The sequence below is a fragment of the Grampus griseus genome (assembly GCF_964374135.1).
Source record: "Grampus griseus genome assembly, chromosome: 2".
NCBI classification, from domain to species: Eukaryota; Metazoa; Chordata; class Mammalia; order Artiodactyla; family Delphinidae; genus Grampus; species Grampus griseus.
In genome coordinates, this window is record NC_139018.1 from 109,398,276 (window position 1) to 109,415,719 (window position 17,444).

The following is a 17,444-nucleotide window of genomic DNA, read 5'->3' on the forward strand; positions in this document are numbered from 1 at the left end:
AAGAGTGCAGATATCTCTACCAGAAAGATCTGGTAGACCTTTTTTTTTTTTTTTTTTTTTAATTTTTGGCTGTGTGGGGTCTTCATTGCTGCACGTGGGCTTTCACTAGTTGTGGCGAGCAGGGGCTACTCTTCATTGCAGTGCGCGGGCTTCTCATTGCGGTGGCTTCTCTCGTTGTGGAGCACGGGCTCTAGGCACAGGCTCGGTAGTTGTGGTACACAGGCTTAGTTGCTCCGTGGCATGTGGGATCTTCCCGGACCAGGGATCGAACACTTGTCCAATGCATTGGCAGGCAGATTCTCAACCACTGCGCCACCAGGGAAGCCCTGGTAGATCTATTTTTAGTTTTATGTTTTTTTGAGAAACCTCCAAAATTTTATGTTTTTTTGATGTATCAATTTGCATTCCCACCAAAAATACCCAAGGGTTCCCTTTTCTCCATGCTCTGCCAACACTTATGGCTTGTTCTTTTGATGATAGCCATTCTAACAGGTGTGAGGTGATAACTCATTGTGGTTTTGATTTCCATTTCCTTGATGATTAGTGATGTTGAGTAAATTTTTTTTCCTCTAGTAATTGTTTTATTGAAGGGTAACATAGATCCAGGACATAGATTGTTTTACTGAAAGATAACATAAATCGTAACTAGAACACTCTTTCCTGTGATCTCCCCCCAGATCAAGAAAGCAAACATTACCAGTACCCTAAAAGCCTACTTCAACTCATCTTCCTGTTACTTTCCTCCTCAAGGATAATGACTATCCCAACTTCTACCACCATAGATTAGATTTGCCAGTTTTGAGCATATATATATATATATATATATATATATATATATATTTCTTGTGTCTTCTACTCAACAGGATGTTAGTGAGATTAATTCATATTGTTGCAAGTAGTTGTAGTCTATTTTCACAATGCTGTATTCCATTGCATGAATTTACCACAATTTATCCATTTACTGTTGATGGACATTTGGGTTGTTTCCCTAATAACTATTATGAATAGTAGTGCTATGAATGGTCTTATACATTTTTTTTTGGTGAACATATATATTGATTTCTGTAGGTATATGTCCAGGATCAGAATCTCTGGGTCATAGGATAGATGTTCAACCTTATAGTACATACTACCAAACAGTTTTTCAAACTGGTTGCTCAAATTTATACTCCCACTATCAGTGTAAGAGAATCCTGTCCTAGTTGCTCCACATCTTACCAACATTTGATATTATTTGTCCTTTTCAGTTTAGCCAGAATAGTAAGTGTAGTATTATAGTGTTTTTTATTATTATTGTGGTAAAATATACATAAAAATTTTACCATTTTGACCATTATCAAGTGTATACTTTAGTGGCATTAGGTACTCACATTGTGGTTTTAAGTTGCATTTTCCTGATAACTATTCAGCCTCTTTTCATGTCTTTTTCTAGTTAAGGTGTAGGAGTTCTTTAGACATTATACATATGCGTTCTTTTTCCAATATATGTTGCAAATGTCTTCTTTCTTTTTACCCCCACCCCCTTTTTTTTTTTTGCAGGATCTTAGATCCCTGACTGAAGATTGAACCTGGGCCACGGCAGTGAAAGCACCGCGTTCTAACCACTGGACCGCCGTCTTTTTACCCTTTTTGAAGGTCAAAATAATTAACTTTAATATAGTCTAATTTATCATATTTTTCCTTTATGATTTGTGTTTGTGTGTGTGCATGTATGCCTTGTTTAAGAAATCTTTGCCTACCCTAATGTCATGAAGATATTCTCCAATATTTTCTTTTAAAAGTTGTGTTTAGTTCTATAATCCATCTAGAGTTGATTTGTTATGTATGATGTGATGTAGTGGTCAAGACTCATTTTTTTCCCATATGGATGTTCAATTGACCCAGCACTATTTATCTAAAAGGCTACCCTTTCCCCCACTGCATTGTATTGTTATCTTTGTCATAAATCAGGTGATCAAATACAGATGGGTTTGTTTCCAGACTCTATGCTACTCCATTGGTCTATTTGTCTGTTCTTGTGCCAGTGTCTTAAATACTGTCTTAAATACTCAGTCTTAGATGAATCTTGATATATGGTAGTGTAAATCCTCCAGCTTTGTTCTTCAAGACTCTGTTAGCTATTTTATTTTTCCCCTGAATTTCCTTGTTGATGTAGTGGTTGTTTTAATAACAGCTTTATTGAAAGACAATTCACCCATTTAAAGTGTACAATTCAATGGTTTTAATAAATTCACAGAGACGTGAAACTATCACCACTATCAACTTTAGGATATTTGCATCACCTCCTAGAGAAATTCTTTACCCTTTAGCTATCATTCTATTATACTATTCCTTGCTCAACTGTCCCACCAAACTCTAAGCAATCACTAATCTACTTTCTGTCTCTATAGATTTGCCTGTTGTGGACATTTTATATAAAAGAAGTCATAAAATATGTGGGGTTTTGTGACTTGCTTCTTTCACTTAGCATAATGTTTTCAAGGTTCATGCATGCTATAGCATGGATCAGCACTTCATTCCTTTTTATGGTCAAGTTATATTCCATTGTATGGATGTACCACATTTTGTTTATCCGTTCATCAGTTGATGGACATTTGGGTTGTTTCCACTTTTTAGCTGTTATGAAAAATGCTGCCATACACTTGCATAAACATTTGTATACAAGTGTATGGATATATGTTTTTCATTTCTCTTGAGCACATAGGAGTGGAATTGCTGGGTCATATGGTAACTATATTTAACTGTCTGAGGAACTGCCAGATTGTTTTCCAAACTCTCTGCACTATTTTACATTCTCATGTTAATCTTTAAACAATTTATAAAAAATGTTTTAAATCGAGCACTTTATATACATAATAACAAAACATTCAAACAGTACCAAGGGCTACAAAATGAAAAGGGAACCTTACTCTCTATATATTGCAAACAGCTGGGTGGCTGATACCCTGCTCTGGACCACCAGGTGCAGAGGTTTACATTGTTTTACACACCTAATGCCTTTAGGACTGAATACTTTAGGAAGGGAAAAGGGAAAGAGATGGACTGAATGTGTATTCTGAATCACCTGAATCATCTTTTATCTCATTAAGCTCTTTATTCACATCTTACTTCTTCAAGTTTTATAGAACTGGAATTATTGGTCAAAAGGGCTTTTTTTCTCAAAGGCTTTAAAAATACATTCCCAATCTGCTCTCAGAAAAGGTTGTCCCAATTTAAAGTCTCATCAGCCCTGAACACCCATCTCCCTGTACCCTCGTCAGTAGACTAGTACTGTGTATTACCGTTTTATATGTATCTTTCTACTTGCCTGTTCCTTAGGCACAAGGAGTCTCTTGACAAGTTGTCTATTCCTCGACGTTGCCTCTAGAAATAAGAAGGGGTCCTTTTCTTTATTCGTTTTATTACTTCATTTCCATCAACGTGACTCAGCCCGTGGGCTACAGTCACCTCAGCGGAGGAGACCGCGTGGCGACCAACTCGGTCCAGGTCACCTCCCTTCCCGGTGGGTCCACCTGGGTGCCTCTGTGCGGCAGAGGGCGCAGTAGAGCCAGCGCCTGACCCCACCCCCAGGGTAGCACGCCGCGCCCCGTGACGTATTTCCGCGTCATCTGCCGCCGAGGCGTGTTTCCATTGGCTGCCGGCGAGGCGAAAGGGGCGGAGCCGAGTGGGAGTGTGGAAAACGCAGCTGCCCGGGGGGGGGGCGGGGGGCAAGGCTTCCCCCTTCTCTATCCCTCCCCACCCCTCCCCCGCCCTCCAGGCCCTCTGGGACTACTGCGCCGAGTCGCTTGGAACGCGGCAGTGGCGGCGACGCACTTTCCCGGGCTGTGGCTGGAGCAGCGCTGTGGTGCGCGCGCGGCGGGGCCCCTCGAGCCCTGGGGACCGCTGGACTGAGGGAGAGCGGGAGGGAATCCCGGGGCTGCGGTGCTGCGCCGGCGGGAAAGCCCTTCGGTCCCCTGTGAGACGAGCAAGTGGGGCGGGGGTCTCCTGAGACCGCCACTGGCCACTCGGCCCTGACGGGACCGCGCAGAGCGCGTCCCCCGAAGGCAACCCCCGGGCCCGCGGCCCTGACTTGGCCCCGCGCGGCGGGCGCGGGGCAGCTCAGAGGGAGGAAGCAAGAGGGGCCGCCCACCCCTCGGAGTTGCGAGCGCCTTCCCCGGGTCCAAAATGCCCAAGAAGAAGCCGACGCCCATCCAGCTGAACCCGGCCCCCGACGGCTCCGCGGTTAACGGGACCAGCTCGGCGGAGTAAGTCTGGGGGGAGGCGAGCACCGGGGCCGGGCTGGGGAGGCCGGGGCCCGGGCTCAGGAGCCGAGTCGGGTGTGCGCGGCGCGCGGGGCTCCGCTCGGGTCGTCACGTACGTCTTGGACTGCCAGGCGCGAGGAACTCCCGGCCGCAGAGGTATCGGTGACTAAGCACTGATTGTGCGCCTGACTCAAGACCAGTCAGTGGACCCAACGAATCGCGATGCCCCCATCCCCACCCTTTACCCGACCCTTTCACCCATCCCTGATCTCTGGTCATTTTCCTTCTCCCTAAAAAGTAAAAACCGGTTCATCGCCCGCCCCTACCCAGCTCTTTCCCCCCAGATCCTCTGCATTTCTGGCCTGTAACCGGGAGAAGGGAGCAGATGTCTTGGAAAAATTAAGATCGCATCTGCGTTTTTGAGACCAACTCGGTATAGAGTGTGGAGTTGGGACCTGTGAGCAGTCCTCACCTTCGTACCTGACACCTGTGGGCTGGGAGTGCCTAGTTGCGGCCGCTGCCTGGCCAGCGGGGGCGTGTGTACACCGACATCACGGTGGATTTTCGCTTGTCGACTTTGGGGGCTCTCATTCCTTGGCCTTCCTGGAAACTCTCTTGTCTCGAAGGGAGCGGTTTTTCTTTTCTTCATCTGACTTTTTAATTCATTCATTCATTAAACAAATCTCATCAGTGTCTCTCCTGGCTGTTCCTTACTTGACCATAAGCCCTAACTTCCGACCTGAGACATGACACCATGGTCTTGGAAATCACACACAAGGTGCTCCATCTCTGCAGCTTACAGTGTTGCTCACAAACCAGTCAGTACTTTGTTTCGTTAAACAATGATGCGGCTGTTTCATGTATGTTTCTGAGTTCCCGCAACTCTTGAGTCCTGGGTAAGGGACAAGACTGCCTGAGGGAGAAAGACCCGGCGAGTTGGAGAAATAACCAGAAAAGATTTAGTTCTTAATCTCTTACCTGCACACTGGAGACTTTAGGAAGCCAGCTGATGAAATGAATAGATTAGGCTTGGATCTTCTACCCTTTGGTGATTTCTGTAACCTTCCTTTGACTCTCTCAATTTTAATCGCCTGGGGACCTGTTGGCTTGGTGGCTCTGTCCATCCCTGTAATGATCACAAGGCCAGTGGTGGACAGACGTGTGATGTGAGCTCAACCACATTCCTCAGACAAACTCCTTTCTTTTTTTTTTTTTAAATTAATTAATTTTTGGCTGCATTGGGTCTCCGTTGCTGCGCAGGGGCTTTCTCTAGTTGCGGTGTGGGGGCTTCTCTTCATTGCAGAGCACGGGCTCTAGGCGCTCTGGCTTAGTTGCTCCGCGGCATGTGGGATCTTCCCAGACCAGGGCTCGAACCCTTGTCCCCTGCATTGGCAGACGGATTCTTAACCCCTGGGAAGTCCCCAAACTCCTTTCAATACTGTAGTGTCTGTTTTGCATGATATTAACTTGTACAGGTTAGTGGATTACTTTGCAAAGATTGGTTCAGTTTTAGTGTGCAGAATTTTATCCCCTTAAAATAGTATGAAAGCCCCCCAGGGCAGGGAAGGACAGGACAAATTTTGAATGTTGTGGCCTGATCATCGTGCTCCCGTTTGATTTGGAGGAGGGTACTGAGTGGAAGTACCTTCTGTTGTTAATTGTGACACCACTGCTGTGTTCTTGCAAAGGGGAGGAGTTTCGTTATAAGAAAACAATACAGGGAGGAAAAGAAGAAATTCTCCTGGAGTTGGTGGCAGATACGCTTGGGTGGGACTGGGAGATTCTAAACAGTGGTTAAGAGGTGGGATTCTGGAGTCAGGCTAAGTTTGTGGTTTTGTGACCTGGGACAAATCTCTCTCGGGCTTAGGTTTAGTTTTTTCATCTGTGAAAATGGGTCTAATGATAGAACCTATTTAGAGCAGTTGTGAAGATTAAATGAGCTAATAGTAGGAAACCTTCCATGAATGTTAGCTGCTGGTACCTTTGTTACTGGGTAGAGAAGCCTCAAGGAAGCTAGAAGGTAGTTTCCAGTCGTGGCGGTGGATATGTGTGTTAAGGTGCCTTAGCTTCTGGATAAACGACTCTCCCTTGCTCAGTTTTCTGTGCCATGTACACCTACCTCCATGACTCATTGCTGTGTTACAATAGGAGGCATCTTTGTGTAGGCAGCCTGAGACAAACAGGGACTGTTCCCCTACAGTTCCTGCCACTAATGGGGGGAAAGCTGTATACATCTACGTTCTTTTTTTTTTTTTTTGCGTTACGCTGGCCTCTCACTGTTGTGGCCTTTCCCGTTGCGCAGGCTCCGGACGCGCAGGCTCAGCGGCCATGGCTCACGGGCCCAGCCGCTCCGCGGCATGTGGGACCTTCCCGGACCGGGGCATGAACCCGTGTCCCCTGCATCGGCAGGCAGACTCTCAACCACTGCACCACCAGGGAAGCCCACATCTACATCTTTCACCTTTTTCAAGCAAAGCTGATGTACTCATGATTTCTGTGATTAGACTAGGGCACAATTTTGAACATTATCATACAGTGTAAACGAAAGAAAAAAAATCCATTGACATTAAAGAACTCTTGGTACTAACTTGGCAAGGTTGCTTCTCTGTGGCTTTCTGGCACCTTGAGACTGGTCTCTAACATAGCACTTACCCCTTTCAGACAGAGCTGGGTTATGCATAGACCTGATGTCTATGCAAGTTCTGGGGGTCCTTGAAGAAAAAGAATGCAAAAATACTTCTTCTGCAAGTCTGTAAAAATATATGAGCATATTGCAAGGGTGCCAAGTTAGAATGAAATAAATTGGAAATAAGATCATATCATTTCCCTGTTTAAAATGTTTTCATGGTTTCATTGCCGTTAGAATAAAATTCAAACTCCTTATATTGGGCTATGAGCCTGCTGCTATCCCCCTCCTGCCTGCCCCCCACTCCATCTCTTTAACCACATTTCCTGCTGCTCCTTTCCTACATTACCCTGGTCCTCTTTCACTTCCTCCACGGGATGGTCCATACTCCCTCCAGACCCTTGCATATGCTGTTCCCTTTGCCTGGAATGAATCATCCCTTCCTGTTCCCAAGCTAGGAAGGAAGCAATCTTCACCTCTCTGCATAAATGTCATTTCCTCAGAGTTGTTCACAGACCACCTAATCTAAAGTAGGTCTTTCTCATGTCACCTGATTTTTTAATGACATTTCTTCACTGTCCATAATCTTTTTTAGGGTATTTTAAATATTTCTCTCTTCTGTACACCATAAACTATAAGCATAGGACTGCCCTTTTTGGATTCACTCTTTTGTAAGTAGTACGTAGAATAGTACTGGCACATAATAAGTGCACAAATGTTTGTGGAGTGAATCAGTGAGAGAATGAAAGTTCTAATATTTGCACGTGTTTAACAAACCTTTTAATACCTTTTCGTTTTTTTCTCTTATTTTCCCCTTTACTCTCATTCCCCCTTCCCCATTTACCTTTTCTTCACAGGCACCATCTCACCCACTCTGGGTTATTTAATATATGGTCTTATAATTCCACCCGTTTGTTGGCTATATGTGTGCCTTTGGGAGGTATGCAATAGATAGTATTGTTCTGTGTGCTTAGAGTGCTGAATGATATTGTACTATTATTCAGCCTTAAAAGAGAAGGGAATCCTGCCATTTGTGACACCATGGATGGACCTGAAGGACAGTATGCTAAATGAAATAAGCCAGACACAGAAAGAAAAATACTGCATGGTCTCAGTTTATATGTGGAACCTAAAATAGTGGAATACATAGAAGCAGAGAGTAGATAGGTGGTTAACCAGGGGTGGGGAGGTGGGGGAAATGGGGAGATGTTCGTCAGAGGATACAAAGTTGCAGTTAATAGGAAGAATAAGTCTAGAGATCTAATGCTTAGTATGATTACTGCAGTTAATAATACTGTATTGAATACTGGACATTCGCTAAGAGATTTCAGGTGCTCTTGTCACGCACACACAAAATAGTAACTTTGTGAGGAGGTGTGTATGTTAATTAGCGTGTCTGAAATAATCATTTCACTGTGTGTGTATATTGAACCATCATGTTGTGCACCTTAATTATATTCAATTTTTATTAAAAATCCTATTGTGCTATAAATCTACATCAGTTGGGATAGACTAGAAAATCTCAGTAGTTTGACATGCTTGCAGGTCAGTGGGAGGCTCTGTTGACTCAGGCTGACGGACGCACCATGTCTGAAATATGCTTAATGAAAAGGGAATCTTGTGAACCACATTCTGGCTTTTAAAGTTTCTGCCCAAGAGTGACACATGTCACTTTTGCTCCCATTTTTGTAAAGCAAGTCACATGGCCATGTTGACCTTCAAAGGGGGCAGGGGCCTTCTTGGAAGGAGGATAATCAACAATATTTGAACAGAAGCAATGACCGCCCTAAACTTTTATTTCAGTTTCTTTTGTTTTAACCAAACACCATGTTTCTGCACTCTGTTCATGCTGTTATACATGTGTCTAGTTCATTATTTCTCTTGGTTGCAGAGCAGTCAGTCTTGTGCATGTACCACATTTTACTTATTATTCCTCCAGAGAAGACAATTGTGTTGTTTCCAACCCCTTGCTGCCTCAAACAGTGCAGCCATCGCCATCCTTGTACGCGACTCCTTTTGGACTCTTGTAAGAGTTCCCTGTGGAATGTACTCAGAAGTGGGATTGCTGAGTCTTAGGGTACCTTGCCTCTCCTTCCATCATAAGGCACATACTTAATCTCTTTGTGTTTTAAAGGAACGCTTTTAATCTCCACAAGGAGAAGTGTGAGCCCTGAGTAGAATTCGTGGTGGCGATGCAGGGTACTTCCCGAGTCCTCACTTTTTCTTTGACCTTAGGCAAGTCCTTTGTACTTTCTCTCTTTTAGTTTCCTTATCTGTAAAGTGAGGATGAGAATGGTCTACCAAATCTTTGCCTTAGTGGCCTACAAGGCCCTGCCTGATCAGGTTCTTCGTTTTCCTCCACTGTCCCCTTCACTTATGTGCTCCAGCCATGCTGTTCTCTGTGCTGTTCCACAGTCGGTTGGGCACATTCCTATCTCAGAGCTTTTGCTATTCCCTCTGCCTAGAATTCTCTTCTGCCAAATACCCACATGACTTGCTCCCTCACTTCCTTCAGACCTCTGCTCAAATGTCTCTTCACAGAGCCCATCCCTGAGCACTCTAATTATAGCACTCTCTGTCATGCTCTACTCCCTTATCTTGCCCTATTTTTCTTCATAGCACTTATCACTAATTAATGTTGCATTGTCCATAAGTATTTATCTGCACCTCACCCCGCCCGCACTAAAATGTATGCTTCATGAAGGTGAGAGCTTGATTTGTTCCTTGCTCAGTGAGTAGATCAGTATCTGGCCCATAGAAGGTACTCAGTAGATATCTGTTGATTAAATGATTGAACCATTACCACCTTGAAGGAGTATCATGAAGATTAAACAAGATAACACATACAGAAGTGCTTTGAAGACCATATGGTGCTGAATAAACAAGAAGGTGCATTGCTTGGCCTTGGCGGCATCCACAGCTTTTGGATTTGGGGCTGAAACCCTCAGACTTAATTATTGCATTCATAGCATCAGCAGTTTCTGCCACGTTTGTAGGGACACACATCTGTTAGTGTGAAGGTCCTTAAAGAAGGGGACAGAAACATTGAGACAGGTTGTTGTGCTTTTGGGGGATCTCTTATGGCCTTACCTGGGATGTACACCGTGATAACTAGAAGCTTTTGAAGTGGTTTTAACTGATTTTGTAGTTCTGAACTTGGATGCTTCTACTGGTTTGTTGCTGCGATAACTAATACTGGCACAGTCTTTTGAGAACAACTTCAGGTGAAAAGTAGGGCCAGCTGAAGCCCGTGTCCTTGGGAAGAATGTCTCTGCTGTTGTTGTAGCAGATACAGAAATGGCAAAAAGGTTCATAAAAATGACTTAGCCCAGAGCAAGGAGATGTGTGGGGTGCTTGTTTGAACATAAACACATACAACATTTTACTTTCACTTACTTATGCATCTTTGAAAGAAAGGGAGAGAATACTTCAGTTAGAGCTACCCATCCAGCTCAGTTTTTCTCTGCCTGATCCCTTTATTGTCCTCCCATTGCCCCAGCACACTGCTTCTTACCTCTGTCCGGTCTTGCTCACATGGTTTCCTTTGTCTGGAATGCCTTCCTCCACTTTCCTGTGTGATTTTATTTTTGTCTTGTATTTGCCACCACACTTTCAGTGAGGGGAGGGACCTTGACTATCTTGTATACTGATATTTCCCCGGCGTCTCGCCCAGTGCCTGGAATGAATGAATGCTGCCCATCTTTCAAGACCTAGCATAGAGTTCATCTCCCATGTAGCCTTTTCTGAGTAACTCCATGCTATTCTAGGACCTGAGTTCCAGACTCAGTTATGCCCCTTCTTAATTGTTGACCTTTGGCATGTCATTTAACTTCACTGAGCCTTGGTTTTCCTCATTAGTAAAGGAAGGATGATAATATAACACACCTGTGAGGGAAGGCGGGCAGGTGCGCATCATCCAAAATAATGTGTATGAAAGCACTTTATGATTGTTGGAATGCTATCCAAGTGGGAAGTGTAGTTAGTGGTGCCCGCTTTGGTTTCTTCCTTCTCAGCTGACTATTACCTTTTGTTCTTAATACCAAATTGCAAATGTTGATAAATCATGTTGATTTGGACATTTTATATGCTGCCTGTTATTTAAAGTTTAACCCAAACCTGCATCTAATCAAGGCTTGAGATCTAACTTCCTGTTTACAGCAAATACACGGATGGAGAAACAAATTAAATGATACCAGGACGAAACAAGCATGCAAATTCAGGATGTGCAACATTCTCTAAGACAACTGACCCAGTCTCTTTAAAAAGTCAGTGTCATGGGGGAAAAGTAGGGGAGTGGTGCTGTTAGAGAATTAAGAGACTAAGGAGACATGTCAACCAAATGTAATGCATGAACCTTGGTTGAGTACTGAATCAAAAAATGCGATAGCTGTAAAATGAATTCTTGGAACAATTAGGGAAATTTGAGTAGAGAATTAGGGTTAATTTTTTAGATGTAATAATGATATGATTATGTAGGAGAATGTTGTTGTTCATAGTTGATATGTGAAACTTACTTTGAAATGGTTCAGGGAAAAAATACACATACCCACATGGTAGATAAAGCAAACAGGGCAAAATTGTTCACAGTCGTTTAGTTGGTTAGTGTGTGAGTTTCACTGTTCTATTCTTTCCATATTTCTGTGTTTGAAAAAATTCATAATAAATTTTTTAAGAGTACCCAAGGATTAAAATTCATCCTAAGCCTTAGGCCCCTTTTAATTTTAACTCACGTTTTCTCTCTCCCCTTTTGTATTCTGGCCTATATTGTGTAACAAACATCACATTAAATGCAATATCATTTTGAAGTCTTATGCTTTCTTATTCTCTAAATGTTCCTTATGTGTCTTTTTTTCATTAATTTGATTATATGGGACCATACCTTTTTGAACCCCTGGGTCTACATCACTACGCTCTTAGTATAGTAAATCATTATTGGTAGATTGGAAAAAAACAAAATAATGTTTAAACAAAACAAACCACCACCAACAAAAAACCCTTCCTTGCGAGCTTCCCTCAGTCTGAATTGGTAGTTATTTCTACCACATCCATAGGAAGTACAGGTCAAGCAATGGTGAATCTTTCTGACATGTTGAGAAAACCTGGAGAACCCACAGACTGGGAAGAAGATGAGGTGAGCCTGAGAAGAAAGCTTAGCGTCCCAGTTTTGTTTCTTTTATTCCCTTCCAGAAGTTGCCAGTTTTGAAAAAATCATCTTGGTCTCTTTTGGCCACTTGATTGTGTTTTTTCTTCATGTCCTGTTCTTTGCCTGAAAGCCCATGAGAGCTGTTTGAAGGCTCACATACCTGTTTGCTAAGTTAACACCTCCCAGAATGAATTGCATTTTTGTTTTTAAAAGAGGTGTTTTCTGAATCCTGGTGCAGGGCCTACTGCTAAAAATGCTGATCTCTGCCTCTCATTTCTTGGTGAAGCTCCCAGGGGTATCCTGCTTTGAGTCAGATTAAGAAGAGGTTACATGGGGATTGAAGAAAAATCGGACAAAGGTAGAGTGATTTCTTTTCCCCCCAACTCCTTTTTGCATATTTGCCTGCTCAAGTACAACTTCAAAAGAAAATTGAATGTATCAACACCTTTTTAAAGAAAGAACCTCAGACATTAAATTTTCCAGTTTAACTTTTGGTTATTCCATTATAGGCATATATAGATAGCTGTGATCAGTTGATGGGTCTCTCCTCCCCCCCATTTCTACACATAGACATAATTCTAATGCTTGTCATTTATTTTTGGCTAAAGAATAGGATTTGGCTTCACAAATGACACTTTGTTGATTGTTTAGGTGGCTTTCAAAATTTTATTATTTATTGTTACTCTTATGAATGTTTTAAACCCATTTGTTTTGTTCTTTGAGATTAATTCATACACAGAATCAGAGGCAATGAACCATGTTATGGCTTTTGTTACATATTAACTGAATATGTTCCATAAAGAGACAGAACCAATTTACAATGTATGTTTGAACTGGTCCCTCAAGCTTCAGGAAGTTGGCTTTTTTTTTTTTTTTGAAGTTTAATGATTTTTTTTTTTTTTTAGAGGGGGAGGACATATTACAAGCAAATGATCCTCATTTCAGTCCCTTCTTTTGTTTCTAAATTTATTTATTTATTTATTTATTTTTGGCTGTGTTGGGTCTTCGTTGCTGTGCGCGGGCTTTCTCTAGTTGTCGTGAGTGGGGGCTACTCTTTGTTGCGGTGCGCGGGCTTCCCATTGTGGCTTCTCTTGTTGCGGAGCACGGTCTCTAGGCGCGCGGGCTTCAGTAGTTGTGGCATGTGGGCTCAGTTGTTGTGGCTCGTGGGCTCCAGAGCTCAGGCTCAGTAGTTGTGATGCACGGGCTTAGTTGCTCCGTGGCATGTGGGATCTTCCTGGGCCAGGGCTTGAACCCGTGTGCCCTGCATTGGCTGGCATATTCTTAACCACTGCGCCACCAGGGAAGCCTTAGTGATTTTTTTTTTTGATAGTTTAATAGGACTCCTCCTCAGTCTGCTTTACTTTAATTGTTTGCCAGTCTGTATTTTTGAAATGGGATTATTTTCTGTATTTCATCGATTCAATCTAAACTAATATTTAATGAATGCTTACCAAATGTAATTTGCTATGCTGGATGCTGTAGGTGGTAAGATTGTCTTTGCCTCCAAGGATCTTAAAATCTCGTATGGGAGGGGAGGGAGAGGTTGCAAAGACACAAGAAGAAGGAAACAGATGGCTGCAGAGTAAGAAAAGTGCCCCAGGAGAAGAGGTACAAAGAAAGTACTGTCAGAGATCATTGAGAGGAGGAAGAACGCACATCCAGTGGGGAAGATTAGGAGAGCCTTCACAGAGGAGATGACATTTGAGCTGGGTCTTGAAGGATGGCTAGGATTTCCATGGGAATGGGGGAGGGGGGGGCATGGCAGGAAGAGAGCTCAGGATGAGCAACTTCACACAAGTGGGAAAGCTTGGGATGTGTGGAGGAGCCGGCAAGTAGTTTAGTGTGCTGGGTGCATCGCTGCAGGTAGCAGGAGATGAAGCTGGAGAGGTAGGTGGGATGGTTTTGTGGTATCAGCTGAACATTTTGAAAAGTTTCACGCAAACTTTTCTTCTCCTCTGACCCTTCTTTAATAGATACGTCTATATAGCTTTGATGTGCTTTGTATTTTATTTATTTTTTGTTAGTTCATGTCTTTTATTAGCCAGTACACAGTTATTTGTCTTCTGGTTTGTTGAAGCAATAGATCAGTGTGCTTTGTATTTTAAAGTTTTATAAATTATGTGGCTACTACATTGTCCCACTGCAATGTTTTCCTTTTATATTGTATTACTTAGGAAAAAATATATTTTTATTTTGCAAAGCATGCCTTTTGTATGGTGTAGGCTACTTTTCTTTAGTATTAAGACATCTATCATCATGTCATAACTAATAGGAGTATGGGGCTTCATTTTCTTCTAGACTTTTCTGCCCCTTATATGGTCCCATCTAGGATTAATTAATATTCTTGGTGTGAGGTATGGGTCTATGTTAATTTTTCTACATAGTGAGTTCTAATATCTTCATGGAGTTTATTAAATAGGATTTTTATCTGTTGTATTTTCAGGTTTACTTTTATTTGGTCTTTATGGTATTTTTATCTCTTTCTAAAATTTCTTTTTAACTCTTATTTAGTTTTGATAGTCTTTTTTTTTCCCTTTTCTTTTTTTTTTTTTGGTACGCGGGCCTCTCACTGTTGTGGCCTCTCCCATTGCGGAGCACAGGCTCCGGACTCGCAGGCTCAGCGGCCATGGCTCACGGGCCCAGCCTCTCCGCAGCATGTGGGATCTTCCCGGACCGGGGCACGAACCCATGTCCCCTGCATCGGCAGGTGGACTCCCAACCACTGTGCCACCAGGGAAGCCCTTCCCTTTTCTTAAATTGGGTAGGGTTAAAGAAAACTTTAAGAATTGTCATGGTTTATCTTTCCATTTATTAATGTCTCCTCCTCTTTTCCTGTTACGGTTTTATAGTTTCTTTTGAATAACTCTCTTGTGTCCTAAGTTAATATTTCAAATACCTAACGTTTTGATGCTGTTGTGATTGAACATTTTTAAATTTGTGTTTTCTCTTGACTGTGGTTTGATTTGTATGAATTGTTTATATCCTGCAGCTTTTTAAAATTCACTATTATATCTAGTAATTTTTTTTTTTTTTTTGGCTGCACTGCGCGGCATGCGGGATCTTAGTTCCCCGACCAGGGATGGAACCGATGCCCCCTGCAGTGGAAACACAGAGTCTTAACCTCTGGACGGCCAGGGAAGTCCCATATATCTAGTAATTTTTTGATTGAATATCAGTATTTCTAGATTTACTAGTGTCATCTGCAAAACATAACTTAATTCTTCCCTCTCAATACCATTTCTATTTTATAGCCATGTCAGCTTGCATTGCTCTCAGTAGCAGTTCTCATGTCCCAGGGGACCACTTTTAAGTATAATGAGGCTTCCCAGGAACCTTCTGGGCCAGGGGCTTTTCTGCTGTCTCCAAGGAGTCATGAAAATAGGAAGCAGCCGCCCAGCTTTATAGAAGCAGAGCCTGTTAGGGCTGGATGGGACCTTACAGGTCCTCCAGCCCTCTGACTCCTTTTGCAAGATGAGGAAACCAGACTGGGGGGGTGGGGGGAGCAGTGGGGAGAACTTGCTGGGAGTTCACACAGCGGGAGTGGAAGAAGGTGCTTGAACTTTTATCCCAACTCAGACATATTTTCACTTGGGATACTTACTTGGTTTGAAAATTTTCCAAGTTTACCCGACACTGAATTTTGGTAACTTTACCTAGTACTCTTAAAAATTTTTAAAAACCTCTTTTCAAGTAATAATCTGAAACACTGGAAAAGGCTGTCCCTCTATATCACCACTCTCCTAAGGTGTTTGAGGGAAAAGGGAATGAGGAAATGGGGGAAGGAAAGGGCATTTTATTTTAGTCCAGGATCCTTAGTAGGAAGGCCTATTTTTAAGCTTCATAATGTCAGTTTTTAAAGCAGTGGCTTTCAAAATAACCACAGACAAAAGTCCCTCTGAAATGATCACCTTTCTAGACTTGACCTGTTTTGAGTTTACCTGTTACCAAGAAAGGTTCAGAATTTCAAATGCTCTTAAGTGCATTTACTTTTCAGAAAAAATGGAACAATTGAGTTGAGTGAATGATCCACATGAGTTCCAGATTCCAGTCAAATCTTGAAATTTGGGGAGTTGTGAGGAGAAGACAAGACTAATCAGCCACATTGTCGTATTTACAGGTTGTCTGGATCCAGGTTCATTACGTTTCTTTATTGAGTTATAACTTACGTATCCAGGTTATTTTTTAAAAATTAGATTAGACCCTCACCGCATTTGAGAGTTCAGAGTCAAAATTATTTGCCCTGTTTGATTTCATATCATCCTTCAGTAAATAATCCTTCAAGAATGTCCTTGTTGGGGGAGGCCTCAGAAGTTAGCAGGAATTCCAAGCTAACTGTAAACCTTTTGTCTAATGACTTACTCAAATCCAGATCGAAATCCTACCAAAATGCTAGCCTGTATTTCAGCTCTTCTCTCTCTCTCTTTCTCTGAGTCTGAGGAATGCTAGAAAAACAAGAAGAAGAGGGTAGTTTAACATCCCAATAATTATTAACAATAGAAAATATATCCTGCTTATCTTAGGCATCCATTTGTGTCCACTGATAAAACTTGGGCATTGGAGCCACGGAAAAGTTCTATTCACCAAAGGAAGGACCAGCGGAACATTTGGACCAGGTTCATAGCGCATTATATTAGTTTAGATAGACAGTGCAACACTTTTATTATTTTACTAAAACACTCCTTTTGAATATAGTCTTTTGCCTTGTTTTATTTTGGTAACTAAACTAACGCTGGGTTAGCCATAAATGTAGCTTGCTGCATTTTTATTTCTGAGTATTCTAAATCACTGAGCAATTATTTTAAAAAAGTCTTAAAGCATTTACAAATAAAAAGCTATAAAATATTGACTAGGGGAAGTCAAGGGGAGAGTTAGTGAGGAAAGTACCAGAAACCACTAACAGGTGTTTTGGCTGCACTGAACAAAGTTTCAGCTTGATAGGCAATCAGGGGGAAGGGTTTTGTGAATTCCTGAAATGTGAGGTGGAGGGGACACAGGGTAAATCAGTTCCGGAGGCACAGAGGACTTGGGTACTGGAGGTGCGCCCCTAGCTGAGGATCTGGAACAGTTCCTGAGCAAGTGGCTTTCTTGAAAGAGAAGCGCTTTATCTGTAGGACCCAGGCGTGGGGTAATAAAGTATGGGTCCTAGATCAGGAAGGAACAGTAGGACGAAGGCAAAAGACATGAAACTTATCCCTGAAGGACATCATAACTGGAAAAATTACCGTTTATTGAGGGCGTATCTGATCTATTTTCATCCATTGTCTTGAATTTGCACTAAAAATCTGTGAGAAGGTTCATAATATTCTATTGTACAGATAAGGAAGATGAAGTTTAGGGAAGTTAAGTAACTTGCACAAGGTTGCATAACTAGTAAGTGGTGGAACTAAGTTTAGAACCCAGGTCTGTCCTTCTCTAACACCCATGCTTTTCCCAC

The 17,444-nt window shown here is 42.4% G+C and overlaps 1 protein-coding gene across 2 annotated transcripts in view; it reads left to right on the forward strand.

Annotated features, from left to right (window-relative positions):
- The first annotated feature begins 3,667 nt into the window (after positions 1-3,667).
- MAP2K1 (mitogen-activated protein kinase kinase 1) overlaps positions 3,668-17,444 on the forward strand; it is a 78,354-nt gene continuing 64,577 nt past the window's right edge. Inside the window, exon 1 of one of the 2 annotated variants that reach the window (XM_082681307.1) lies at positions 3,668-4,244. In XM_082681307.1, the coding sequence (XP_082537433.1) occupies positions 4,165-4,244 (80 nt within the window). In that variant the 5' untranslated portion in view covers positions 3,668-4,164. Of the gene's footprint in view, positions 4,245-13,827; positions 13,898-17,444 lie in introns of those variants that run through there. The other variant, XM_082681308.1, reaches the window with a different exon arrangement.